This window comes from Solea solea, chromosome 7 (genome assembly GCF_958295425.1).
Source record: "Solea solea chromosome 7, fSolSol10.1, whole genome shotgun sequence".
NCBI classification, from domain to species: domain Eukaryota; kingdom Metazoa; phylum Chordata; class Actinopteri; order Pleuronectiformes; family Soleidae; genus Solea; species Solea solea.
In genome coordinates, this window is record NC_081140.1 from 13,491,664 (window position 1) to 13,505,335 (window position 13,672).

General features: G+C 38.8%; 1 protein-coding gene across 2 annotated transcripts in view; it reads left to right on the forward strand.

Moving 5' to 3' along the window:
- dync2h1 (dynein cytoplasmic 2 heavy chain 1) overlaps window positions 1-13,672 on the forward strand; it is a 90,390-nt gene that overhangs the window by 45,814 nt on the left and 30,904 nt on the right. For both annotated transcript variants that reach the window (XM_058633739.1, XM_058633740.1), the window contains 8 exons: window positions 736-870; window positions 2,470-2,613; window positions 4,371-4,460; window positions 8,879-8,944; window positions 9,073-9,123; window positions 9,202-9,255; window positions 9,459-9,590; window positions 10,367-10,439. In XM_058633739.1, the coding sequence (XP_058489722.1) occupies window positions 736-870; window positions 2,470-2,613; window positions 4,371-4,460; window positions 8,879-8,944; window positions 9,073-9,123; window positions 9,202-9,255; window positions 9,459-9,590; window positions 10,367-10,439 (745 nt within the window). The remainder of the gene's footprint in view (window positions 1-735; window positions 871-2,469; window positions 2,614-4,370; window positions 4,461-8,878; window positions 8,945-9,072; window positions 9,124-9,201; window positions 9,256-9,458; window positions 9,591-10,366; window positions 10,440-13,672) is intronic.

Consider the following 13,672-nt stretch of genomic DNA (forward strand, 5'->3'; position numbering starts at 1 on the left):
GTTGTGTATGTGGTGGTGGTGGTAGAGACAGAGGAGTGATTTACTTTCTCTGCACTAACTAAGCCACTTTAATTGGTGGGATACCTTAGCTGACTTTTGGAAGTCACAAACTTTCTTAAATTGCATTTCTCATCACATATTCATGCACTTTCTATGCAGCCTTTCTCTCATTTCACACCCACGGTGATGAGAATATCGTTAAATGGGTTTTAATGTCCAAATATTGTAATGAGGATCCCTCTACTTCCAGGCAAATACTCCATGCCAATACACTTTAACGGTCAAATACACAGAGTTAAATGATGTTATGACACATGGACATGCAGCATAATGATTACATTTGTGTGCCCATAGTTTAAGTAAACTTTAGACACACATTGGCAGAACCAAGAGCAGGATGTCAGTGCTTCAGTGGTACTAGACATGTAATTAATCTAGAATTGTAGGAGACATATTTGACTTGACATTTCCGTGCTCTACTGCTTTCCCATCAATTTTATTTGAATTTATTTGAATCGATTTTATCCGTTGGTTTCAGAGAATAGATTCCACCAAGTGAAGAGGGGACATTCAATGAAGGCTTAAATATAAAAATTGAATGCAAAATTGACAAGTCCTGCAAACTTCAGCCAGTCAATCGATACACAATAACATTGTCTTCACTTCTTGTGCGTTAACATAACACTTCTGTTGTTCTTTTGCTTATCAATGGCTCTGAAATCTGTCCTATGTCAGACCCTGGCTACAGCTCAGGGTAATATTCTGGAGAACAGGGAGCTGATAGACAGTCTGAACCAGACCAAGGCGAGCAGTGCCCTCATCCAGGAGTCGCTACTGGAGTCACACAGGCTGCAGGCTTCTCTGGATCAGGTAATGTGCTTCATTTACACACACACACATGCGCACACACATACACACTGAAATGAGTTCAGTGCAGACCTTTATTGTCCCTCAAGGGGGAAATTTGGTTTGCAGCAGTGGTTGAAAAGAAACTAAACATAAGGACACAAGACAGAACACAAAATATTCAAGTAACCTGAAAAAAATCAGTGTTTACTCAAAACGTCCACTGAAATATCAGCAACAATATATAGATGAACAAATAAGCAAAATGATACAGTGCTGCTTAAAGTGTCACAGAGGATTTGGCTGAATGATTATACATTAATTGCACTTGGAACAAAAGAGCAATTGTATCGACTGCAGATACCTGTACCTCTGACCTGATGGGAGAGAAACAAATTCCTCCAGCAGCGGATGGTCATTGCTGGCTAAAATCAACCTTGCCTTTCTCACTTATTGTCAGTTCCAAATTGCTGACATAGATGGCTGCTGTATTCCAATTATCTTGCTGGCTGTATGAATAAATCAGGACAGATGACTTTTGAGTTTGTAGTGAGAGGTTACCATTCCACGAGAGCACATCAGACCCAGCGTTCATACTTTACTGTCAAAGATCCTAAAATGTTCTTATGTAATACTTACATGATGGAACCAAGTTAGAACCAAGAAGTTCTCATCCTCATGTTAGAATTGGACTCATGAATATGAATATATCATATATCAAATAGCAGTGATGTAATATCTGGCAGAAAAATCACAATTGCATTCCCCTCCCCCTAGTATTAACTGCAGTTTTTGTAAACCATTTTTTATACTGATGAGCTGAAAAGATCCCAAAGATCAATAGTGGTAAGCTCACTTTTTAACAGCTTACCGGTATGAACTGGAACAGTGTATCTATGTAATTGTGTTACAGGAAAGAAACTATTTCAGAGCATTAACTGTGGTAACTGAAGCATAACAACCAAGATTCCAGAGCACGCGTTGGAAGTGCAGAGTTTTAATTTAGTTTGATTTGGTTTAGTAAGTCAGGTATTCCCTTCACGTCACTGTAGAGAGACAGAGATTGACACAGATCACAGAGAAACAGAGACAATACTTGTGAAATCCATAAGAATATTTTCTATCCACTCTTGCAAAAGTAGGATGACCTGTACTTTGGTGTTTGTGAAATAAAGCATTGTTTTATACTGGATACAGCTGATAGTTACACTCACTCTACAAATACCAGCATGCAGAGATGTACAAGCTTGGAGCTATTGTGTATGTGTTTCATAATCTGACTCTAGGGTGCAGTGTTACACCAGAACTATTTAATTATTTCATTAATTATCCCACTGTTTCTGTCTTTCATATACACTCTCCCTGATTTTTCCTGTCTTGTCTTGCTTCATGCTGCCCATATTAATTTCTCCTTCTCTCTCCTTTCATCTCGATTTTATCAATATACTGTATATATATTTTTTTTATTCTGAGTCTGCTCATGTGTCACCTAAAAACGCCTCTCCTGTCAACCATACATTTGGATATTCTGTAAATCTTTAAAATGCCTCTTTTCATGCTGCTCCTTGATTTGTTTCTCATTTTTACTCTTTTACCTGTTCTCTCTCCTCGTTTTTCTTTCAGGAGCGGGACGCCTATCTACCTCTCGCAGAGAGCGCCAGCAAAATGTTTTTCGTCATCACAGACCTGGCAAAGATCAACAACATGTACCGCTTCAGCCTTGCTGCGTTTCTGCGCATTTTCCAACGCGCTCTTCAGGCCAAGAAGGTGACTTGAAGCAACTCTTACAGCACTATACTCTAACCCGTTGTTCAAAATAATGAAAACAACATCAGTTCCACATTTTGTATCTAGGTAATTCAATAGAATACTAATATGCACCGTTAAAAGTAAATTCTCTCAGACATGTATTACAGTTTGCCAGCTTTAGCATACAGGATATTACAGTTTGATGTCATACTCCCTGACACTGCAAACCCATCTATTAATCCATCTTTTACTTCCACTAGATTAGAACATTGGTTTTGTTAACTGCAATTCTGCTTCATTGCAGTGTGCAGAAGTATATAACTATGCTGCTTTTAATGTAAACTGTGCTCCTGTTGTTGTTTGTTTTTTAATCTAGTTAAAGCTAATGGCTGTGTTGACCTTACTCACAGGACCATCATGCTGTGCAGCAAAGAGCTGTGGTTGATTGTGTTTTGCCATAAGCTCATGAGAAAATATGCCAGAATATTAAAGCTGAAAAGTAAAGTCAGTCCCAGCAATGTATATGCATGGACATAATTGATTGGACAGAGTTTGTGTGGTGTCAGCCGGTCAGTAATAAGGTGGTTCAATCTGTTTGATGTTTTTAATGTGAAGATGGTCCACAGTATCTGTGCATGTCTGTTTTCTCTTTGTATAATATAGGGCTAAAGCCAGCAGCTGGTGGTTCTGTCCAGTAGTAATAGCTGTTAAGCTCACTACTTTCGGAATTATTCACACCAAAAATACCAAAAAGCAATTTTCTTTTAACCATTTGTACCAGACTATTTGTCTATAGATAGTTTTTTATGTAATTCTCGGCACAGTCTTTTTAAAAAGCTGTGTACTTTGGGTTCATACTAGGTCATGAATTGGGAAAGGTTTTGTTTCACTTGAGGTCAGTTTACAATCCTGTATATCAGTGCATTTTTGTTTTCTTCACCAATTTTATCTCAATCTGACCTGTGCAGCTGTGCATCATCATCATACTCATCCTCATCATCATGCACTGTCCATCACACCGCAGCTCTCCATCTGAGCCCAAACACTGTCTGATAACCAGAGTACACACACACACACACACACACACACAGAAAGAAAGAGAGAGTGTATGAGCTTGTCCCTTTATACCCGTTTGTTTATTTGTTATATTGAATGATCATGTTTAAATTGAGCCGCAGATGGTTTTCGAAATCTGGAAGATAATCTTGTCCTCCTCTGTCTAACGTGGCACACTGAACAGTACTCATCACCGTGATCATAGTAGTTTACATTAAATCAATGTTTACAAAAAACGACAAACAGAAATTCAGGCAGGAAAAAAAACAAGAAGGTTGACCTGGAAGCAGGGGACGAAAATCTTTTTCTACTATTTCTCTGAGGTTGTCTCCCTCCTCTTGTTACACATTGTTTCCCCCTCTTTTCATTTCACCTTTGTATATTAAAGGGATATTTCTATTCCATACATTCTGTGACAGTTTTGTAGAAATCACAATGCCTGTAAGAGCAACCACTGGTGCCCCAATTTGATCTTGTGTATCAGGGAGAAAAAGAATTCAATGTGTGTGCGTGAAAAGAGAAAAGTGTTTGTGTCCTTTGAACAACCTGAGTCAAACAGGATGTTCTGATATATGACTCTTTTAATAAGAGAAAAGAGAAATGAACTCTGTCGTGGCAGGATACTGTATCTCACAGTCTAATATCTCATTCACTTTAATGGCTCTTGCCCCTCATCTCTCACCTTACTAACTGTTTGTGTGTGTGTGTGTGTGTTTCAGGAAGTAGAGAATACAGAAGCCAGGATTGCTGCTCTGGAGGCCAGCTTGAAGTATATGGTGTATGAGTATGTCTGCCGCTCACTTTTCAAGGTAATCACACACATGTACATTATTTTCTCTTTTGGCTGGTCCTGTAGGAATCGCCACCGTGGATTCTCCCTGCATCTGCATTGTTAATTTGGCAGACACGATCCTCTCTGGCACAGGGATTTCATTTATTTATACCCAGTGGCTGGATGTATTTTACAATTTTGTGTTAAGTGTCTTGCCCAGGGAACACATGAGATGAGCGTGGGATAGAACCCATAACCTTCCTGTTGGAAATGACCTGCTTTATTACTGAACCACACCTCAGAGTATATGGGGGGGGGATACACTCATTCATAAATGAAACAAATGTGGTTTAGAGCATCTCTAAAAATGTCTCTTGTGATTTGTAAGTGGTGATTCGTGGGTAATGACAGCAAAAGGGACATTTTCCTTGAGGTATTAGATCATTGCATTGCAAATCAGGATAATTTTAAAATGCGCATTTTATAAAAATCGCTGACCTTTACTTACCTTTACTTTTTAGGGTGAATCAAATGATGAATGTGTATCTTAAAAAACAAAGGTCAACACGTTCATTTTTATCCACTCACGGTCAAAAAGAGCTGCCTAATGTTAAGAATAAATAGATGATTGTCCCTTGGTGACATGTCTGATAAGAACTAGTGAAAAAAATATACTGTAGACTAGAAGTAAACCTTTTAACACCGAGCGTATCGAAGACGGCACGTTTGCGCAAGCGCACTTTGCATTACCGTAATTACGCGACGGTTTGCTATTGGACAAATTCCAGCGGTTTCTGAAAGCTGAGAAGTTGCATGTCAAAGCTAACGTGTGGTTATTACGGTAATTTCACTCACACTGTTGCAGGAAGCCGGCAAATCAGCGTCTTTGTCACCAGACAGGAGAGAGTTGGTAAAACACCTGTGCATAGTTTCCATTTCTTGCCCTGTTTCTGGACATTGAGACAAAGATACTGTTATACTGTTCATATTTCAAATTTAACATGCAAAATCTGGTGTTCATGTACAACTGATAACAAATTGAACTTTTCGTTTTTCTTAATTTTAAATTGTTAATACATTATTTTAACATGCAGTAAATTGTAATTAATTAACATAATTAACATTGGCACATTTTCTGGCCCTTTTATGGTTAAAATCAGCAAAAAAAAGTCCAGACGGACATTTTGGGGCTTAGGTGTTAAAGGGTTAACTATGTAACTAACAGGAATGTATGTATTAATTCTGAAGCTAATCTGTCAAATATTAATATTTATGCAACAAAAAATGCAGGTATTCCCATGACCTGTCAAAACCATCACTATTTGCTATTATTTGGTCTTCCAGCCAATCGTGTTGCATGTTATTGATCTTTTAGGCCAGAAGCACAGTTAGACGAGCACATACATTTACACATTTATACAATCCAACCTCTTCCATTAACACACTAATGAAGTGTCAAATATTGACCAACACAGCAATCATTGCATTGATCAGGCAGTAAATAGTTAATGTAATTCCTCAGTCAGTGTGTGTGTGTGTGGGATTGTGAACTGCTGACCACATCCATAGGTTATCTGCAGGACGCAAACATGTGCGCACACACACAGATGCTGCAGCCTAGTTATTAACAGAGAGGAAGCACGAGACTACGTCATCAGAGCACTGGTCAACGCCCCCTTCTGTGTGGCTGAGAAATAACTCCAGGCAGAAAAGGCAGAAGGCATCCAATGAAAAGATAAACGTGGATTAAAAAAGAGAATAATTAGAGCAGGAATGAGACTTGAGATAAGAAAACATCACGGTAAAAAAACCCCAAAAAAAACAGATCACCTTCTACTTTCAAACTGCTGTGTTTGTGTCATGGCGGTGATAGTCGGTGTGTTAAATTTCACCACAAACACAACTGATTCAGCTTAATAAGGTATTGATTGAGCATGGCTCAATACATCAAAGCTGTAATAAAGAATCAGGGTTATTCTACCAAATATTGATTGTTGAACCTCTCATGAGCAAAACTGTTGTTTTATTTTTTGTTTTTCCTGCAGGCCTGGTGTCATTTTGCCAAGCTTGTGTAATATGACCTATAATGAGAATTTTATTTTGAACAGCTTTTGCTTTCTACTAATACATTTAGCACAATGCACAGTGTGCCATATGGATTTATCCAAGTAAAATAGATAGTAATTTACATTATTTATAGCTAGGACTGCAACAATTATTTGATTTATTAATTATTCATCGATTACTAAATTAACTGTAAACTATTTTGATAATCGATAAAGCGGTTTGAGTCTTTTTTTTCAATAATAAATACAAGCTTTCTGATTTTTCAGCTTTTTAAAAATAAATATTGTCTGGTTTCTTTTCCACATAACATAACACACCATTAAAACAGAATGAAAGACATTTCCACGTTTGGTAAACCTGATTAACATTTTTTTTAGAATTCTCTGACATTATTACTGACCAAACAAGTACTGAAAATATGTGTTAGTTGCAGCCCCAGTATTAATCTTAATGATGATCCCTTTAGTTGACAGGGCAAGCAGACATCACATATACATATCATCACTTTGTTCTGGTGTGTCTCAGTCAGTCTCTATGAAATTTGAAACTTTGCCACTTGGCTCGGCATGGCTCGACTCTACATAGTTACCGGGCACGTCTCTTTCTATTACTCCATGGTTCCTCCTTATGGTGGCCCGGGTCGCCATAGCGTTGCTGTATGAAACTGCCGTGACACTGTTTTATACGCGACACACAAACACACAAACTAGTTGTTTTCAATGAACTGAATCATTAGAATCAGTTAATTAGAATAGAATAGTTCAGTACTTCCTGCATGACCGGAGAGCAGACTCCATCTGACACAGTCACTGATCTAAAATACGGCTGAACAGGTTGTGATGCGGCTCACGATCGCCGCTCAATACACCAGATTCCTCTGTTTTTACACCTTTTTAACCGATCTACTGTTAAGCATTGTTCAGTTTTTCTCGCCAGTGACAACACTCTCTGACCAATCAGTGGCTGGCAGTCTGTCAACGTCACATTTTAGTATCGGCTCAGCTTGCTTGGAACATCGCCAGAGTGGGTACTAAAAAGTACCAGGTACTAACCCTAATGGAAAGGCAAAATAAACCAAGTAGAATTGAGCTGTCCCAAGCCAAGTTGTGCTAGAACTGTATAGTGAAAAAAACGCCATAACGTTGAGACTACAGTGTGCAACGCCTTCTCTCATCCCTTCCTTTCCTAAGCCCTTCAGGGAGCTTTGCATAGCAGAAAGGATGTATGGCTGAAAAAACCTGCTCACTCAAAGACTTGACAGACACAAATACAGCTATATGAAATGTTTGCCATTCTTTGTTTGTCTGGTCATATATTTGTTGGATCTCTCACCTCAACTGAATCCACTGTCAATTCAGAAGGTGAACTTGAACTTGGCAGCTTCTTGTAAATCATTCAGGCATTGAATCAAAAGATGAACAGAATACAGAGAGAGGGAGGGCAAGGTAGTCACGGAAGGTTAACATCATCCCAGCTCAAGCTGGCTCTGCAGTTGTGTGGTCAAGGTACAGAGTGTAATAATACGTAGGACACAGCCAAAAAAGGAACGTTTTTGAAGATTTATAAAATGTTGATACACACAGATCCATTTGTCTTCCTGTTTAAGAAATGTCAGCAGTTACTGGATCTGACAGCAGCTACAGTGAGCTGCCAAACCTATTAGATTAACACAGCTGTTTGACGTATTATCACTTACAAAACATAACAGTAAGAGGTATTATTGTATTCAATTCTGCTTTTCATTTGATTGTCCATGCCAGTGTGTTGCTAAGTGCATGAAATAAGATTTACACGCAGAACCAGTATAGGAGCAGTGTGTTTGTATTGTGAATGTTAGGATCAGCTATCTTGAAGTTTGCAGAATACATATTGTGGTCTTGATAGAAATCCATCCATCCATTCCAGAGAACCTGGAGAAAACCCCCCCCACACACACACGAGCAAACTCCATGCAGAAAGGCCCTTGTTCCAACCAGGGCTCGAACCCAGGTCTTCTTGCTGCAAAGGCTACTTTTCTCATTAATGGATTTTGTCTGTTATCTCTTCTAAATGACCCTAAATGACCAGGAGATGAGAAAGAAAGAGAGGGAGGCATAAAGAGAGTGTTGTGATGATACAGCCAGTGGAGCTGTAACAGTCTTCAGGCATTTCTGTCAGTTTGTAGAAACCCTTTACAAGCCCTTAGGGTACGTTTTTGGAAGTTGCTTATCTTGCAGTTTGAGTACGGGCTCCCTTGTGCGGATGAGGTTTTGAAGTTGTTTTTTGAAGTTTGTTCTGCCATGCCATTCTACTTTTGACCGTTGAAGGTTTGAACATGACAGATTCATTTTCTCATTTGATTCCTATGTCATCTAAACATCAATCTCTGTCTCCGTTTCTCTGTCTCAGGCTGACCAGTTAATGTTTGCTATGCACTTTGTGAAAGGCATGTACCCCGAACTCTTTCAAGAGAACGTGAGTATTTTTTTATATATATATATAATTTAGTTTTGAATCCCAGTCATGCTGACCTTAGTAACAAATCAAATATAGAACTGATGGACTTCAACCACGATGTATGAATCTGTCTTCCTTTGTTGTAGGAATGGGATGCCTTTACTGGATCTATTGTAGGAGAAATGTTTAAAAGAGAGGTAAGAGTGCTGCATCTTTTCTGTAAATGAGAAATCCTCCACATTATTTTTGTCTTTGACTTTCATCTCTTCTCACAGGAGTTCCCTTCCTGGATTGATCCGGAGAGGCATGGAGCAATGGCTGTTTTTAAAGTAAACACCCTATAGAAACATTTGTTAATGACATGCTCAATCATACGCAGTACAATGTGTGACAAAAGCATTGATATTTATACCTTTTTGTGTACCTTGTAGACAATCAATAAGTGTTATTATGTAATATAATTTATTAAGTACTGAAAAATATGATTACATGTCATTCATTCATTTAAACTTTTGCCATCCTATATTCACAGACTACATTTCCAGCTCTCTACCAGTCGCTGTGTTTGAGTGACTCAGACCTTTGGCTGTCCTTCTCACAGAGCTCACAGTGTGAACAGGAAATCCCGTCCTCCGTTGCCAAGAAGATTACTCCCTTCCAGCAGGTCAGCTTTCAATCAAAAGCACCCATTTCCTCAGCCAAATTGAAAGACTTAAATTAGTGACAGACCACACCAGCAGTGTACATACAACTGACCAAAAAGTGTTTTAAGATCAGTTTATTTAATTGCTTCTGTCATTTTAGCAGATTTAAATGAAATATTTTCATTTGAAAAATATGACTATGCTTTAGTGTTATCCATTACATTTTGGCTTGTCCTTATCTTGGATCTACAAATTTCATCCAGTTTTTTTTCCCTCTCTGTGTGGCTTATGCGACAGTTTACACATTGTTTCATGTGCAACCAAATGTAATGGCATTCAATCTATTGATGGTAGGAGAAAATAATTAGGTATACTCCAAATATTGGTATTTCTATGTTGTAAATAACACATTTTCTCTTAATGTCGCTCCACACGTAGATGCATTTCAAAACGTCACGTTGAGGAGGACTGACAGAGGTTTTTTTACTCTCTAAATAGCCTATCATTACTTTGACAGCCCATTAAATCGATTATTTTTTTTCTCTCACTGTTAAAGAGAAAACAGCATGATAACAGTAGAAAATGAACAAAATGATAGTCCTTTAGCTCACGTATGGGTTTGAGATAAAAGAAAGATTGAGTTTATTTAGTAGTTAAAAGAACAGAACAGCTACTGTGAACTTGGTAGTGGAGATGTATCCAAGGAGTGACCTTCTAGCTTGCATGTTTTTATAGACACCTGCTGTTTCTTTCTACATCAGTTTATCTCTCTGCCATTGCTCTCCTCTTTCCTCAGCTTTTATTGGTTCAGTCAGTCAGACCAGACCGACTGCAGAGTGCCATGACTGCATTTACCTCCCAGGCCCTAGGTAAGTGGTTCATATTCAGTATTTAGATTTTCACTATAACTCCAGCCTCAGTTGGCTGAAGTGATATTCGGAAATATTCTTCAAACGTGGATCAGAATAAACATCCATCCATCCATTTTCTACTGCTTTATAAGATTTATATGCAGAACCAGTATAGAGGCAGTGTGTTTGTATTTCATTTTCAATGTTAGGATCAGCTAACTTGAAGTTTGCAGAATACATACTGTGGTCTTGATAGAAATCCATCCATCCATACATCCATCCATTCTCTACCACTTTATCCTCCACAGGAGGGTCGTGCGGGGTGCTGTGCCAATCTTATCTGACATAGGGCGATAGGCAGGGTACTCTCTGGACAATTCGCCAGTCCATCGCAGGGCCACATATAGAGACAAACAACCATTCACTCTCACATTCACATCTACAGTCAATTTACCTAATCCCCTTATTGCATGATTTTGGACTGTGGGTTGAAACCGGAGAACCCGCAGAAACAGAATAAACATTAAAACCAAAATAAAATAAAATGATAAATTTACAGTATCCGAGAGACCAAAAAAAACTCAGCCATAATTGATTACAAGGTTTCTCCTTTTTCCTTGCTCACACTTGCCAAAGATAAGTTTCATGAGCATTGCTGTCATCCCAATAATGTCGAGTTTTGAATTTTGGAAGTAAACAATAACCACGCAAATGGAGGAACTATCTCTGCCAACATAAACCAGATGCATAAACCAATGAAGAAGAGAGTGGGAGGGTGGAAGAGTTGTGAAAGTGTTTAACATCCTCTCTTGTATGCAAAGGCCACCGTAGTTCCCCAATTTTCGTGGAAAAGGGAGGGGTAAGCACAGGAGTGAGTCCTCAGCTTGTTGCTAGATATCACTATTTTATACAGACTGGACCTCTAATTGTGTCACCTTAAAAAAAGAATTAAGCCCAGGTTTGGAGCTATGTTCATTTGAGGATTGATTAGAAACCATTTACCATTTAATTTTAACATTCACAAGAAGTTGGCTACTTAAAAGCTTTTAGACATACGTAAGTCTGCCTTCTCACCATATGTTTCACCATTCGTACACAGTCTGTGTTTGACTGCTAAACATTGACGTCATGTTGTTTGTTTTGCGGGTGTGTGGTTGTTACATTATTTTCCCAGTCAGCTGCATGCTGTGTAGAGAGCGTGTTTGGCATGTACTGCTGTGACTGAATGCATTTTAAGCAAATGCAGGACTGGAATGATAAACTGATTCCGTGTTTGTGCTAAATAAGACAATTATGATTAACTGCTGAAAAGTGTACACAGTTTAATTTGTGTTTCCTGACAAGGTTTCGGTGTGACTCTGCCCTTCTGAACTTCAGTGTGAATGCTCTGAGTAATTAGCTGTAGACATGGATGGAAAGCTCATTCTGTTGCCCTTTTGCTCAACTACAGCTATTTTACTGTGTCGAGATGCTTTTCACAACCCCCTTCTGCCTTCATACACTTCACTCAAGCACAATATTCTTAGACAAGTCTTTCACACTTACCTCCTGAGCCATACTTCTCGACTTCTAATCAAATATTGTTTTTCTCACAGTTGGTTTACCTTTCTCTCTCTGTCACTCTGTATCTACATCAAATTACACCAAATCATCAAATTGCATAACTTTTTCTTTCAGTTTTGCTCTAGCCTTAACCATTATGTCTAAACCTTATTGTACCTTAACCTTAAAGCGTGTGTTACCTTACCTTTTGTCCTCATAAGGAAGACAGTTTATTACATTTAGAGTGAATAGACCACACAATCCCACTCATCACACATAAACATTATAGAGCATCTTGGGATATTTCCTGAAGACTTCCCCTAACCCTCACCATAATGACTACTTGCCAGTCCATCACCATTAACCTAACCTTAAGCTAACCCTTAACATGTCCACTCACCCAAAGGTTAGCATTTCTCAACAGGGAACACAGTTTTTGTCTTCCTTTGGGCAAACTATTCCCAAATAACTGACTTTTAGTCTGGCGTTTGTCCCCTATGGTAGTTTGAGACAGACAAACACACATGGATATAGAGTTGTGATGTAGCTACTGTTGTGTTTTATTATGCTTAATGAGCTCATTCATTTAGTCCAGATAATTCTAATTTTGTGTTGGCGTCTGACAGCACTATCTGGGGAGCTGGTAATTGGTGTCAGGTGAAACTAATATGTAGTTGTTGGTGGGTTTCAAAAAAGTAAAACAAAAGGAACAGACAAACAGCAGCATTCATCTGCCTCGTAGTATGTCGGCACTTTGAATGTTTTTGTCGGTTTTGGAGCTTCTTAAAATAAACATTTACAGATCGTGTTAATAAGTGATCTGATTGCAAACATGTACACAATTATAAAAATACATTTAGGACACGTACTAAGACATTAAGTGCCACTGTGAAGTGATTAGCACTGGTGCCTCATAGCGTAGGTGTCCTCTGTTTGAGTCCCAGATTTAGCCAGATTGTTTGTTCTTACTTGCATAGTTTTTGTTGCTGGGTTTTCTGGGTGCTCATTGACGATGCACAGCTAAAAAGGCTTTGTGAAATGAACCATGAGAAAAGAGGAGCCTTGTATTTTTAACAAAGCAGACCACAAAGTATATGGCCACTACTAAATAAATAATATGGCTAATTTGGCAGACGGTCAGTGATGAATGTGTGTGTGGATGAGTGGGTGTTATGGCGTCTATGGAGTGCTGGCTAATGAAGACAAAGGTGAGAGGGAGAGATTCTGGATTGAATGCAGCATTAATACCAATCACAGAGACATAACAAATAATGAATCACGACTGAACAACTAAATGAAAGTTCATCAAACCTTCAGAGGCCACTGGATTTGTTGCATGTTGCAAGCAATAATCCATCTTGCCAGGGTTATCACTGTTTGCCTCTGGCCAAACAAAGGTGGACCAATCACTGTCCCATGAAAGAGGAACCACTGGCAGACATGGACATGCCTTAAAGGTGACATCGAATGCTGGTATAGCACATATATGTTAGTTATGGAGGTCTACTTACATATATTAACTTGTTTTCATGGTTAAAAACCTCCTAATCGCTGCAAACAAGCCGATCAAAATATCTCCTCACTGACGCTCTCGTCAGCCGCGCTGTTTCAGACCAAAATCACACCCCCAGAACGTGGACTGTGTTGTGATTGGCCAGCCAACGAGAGCTTTCCCACTGTCCTGTGATTGGCCAGGTACCTGGAAGTGA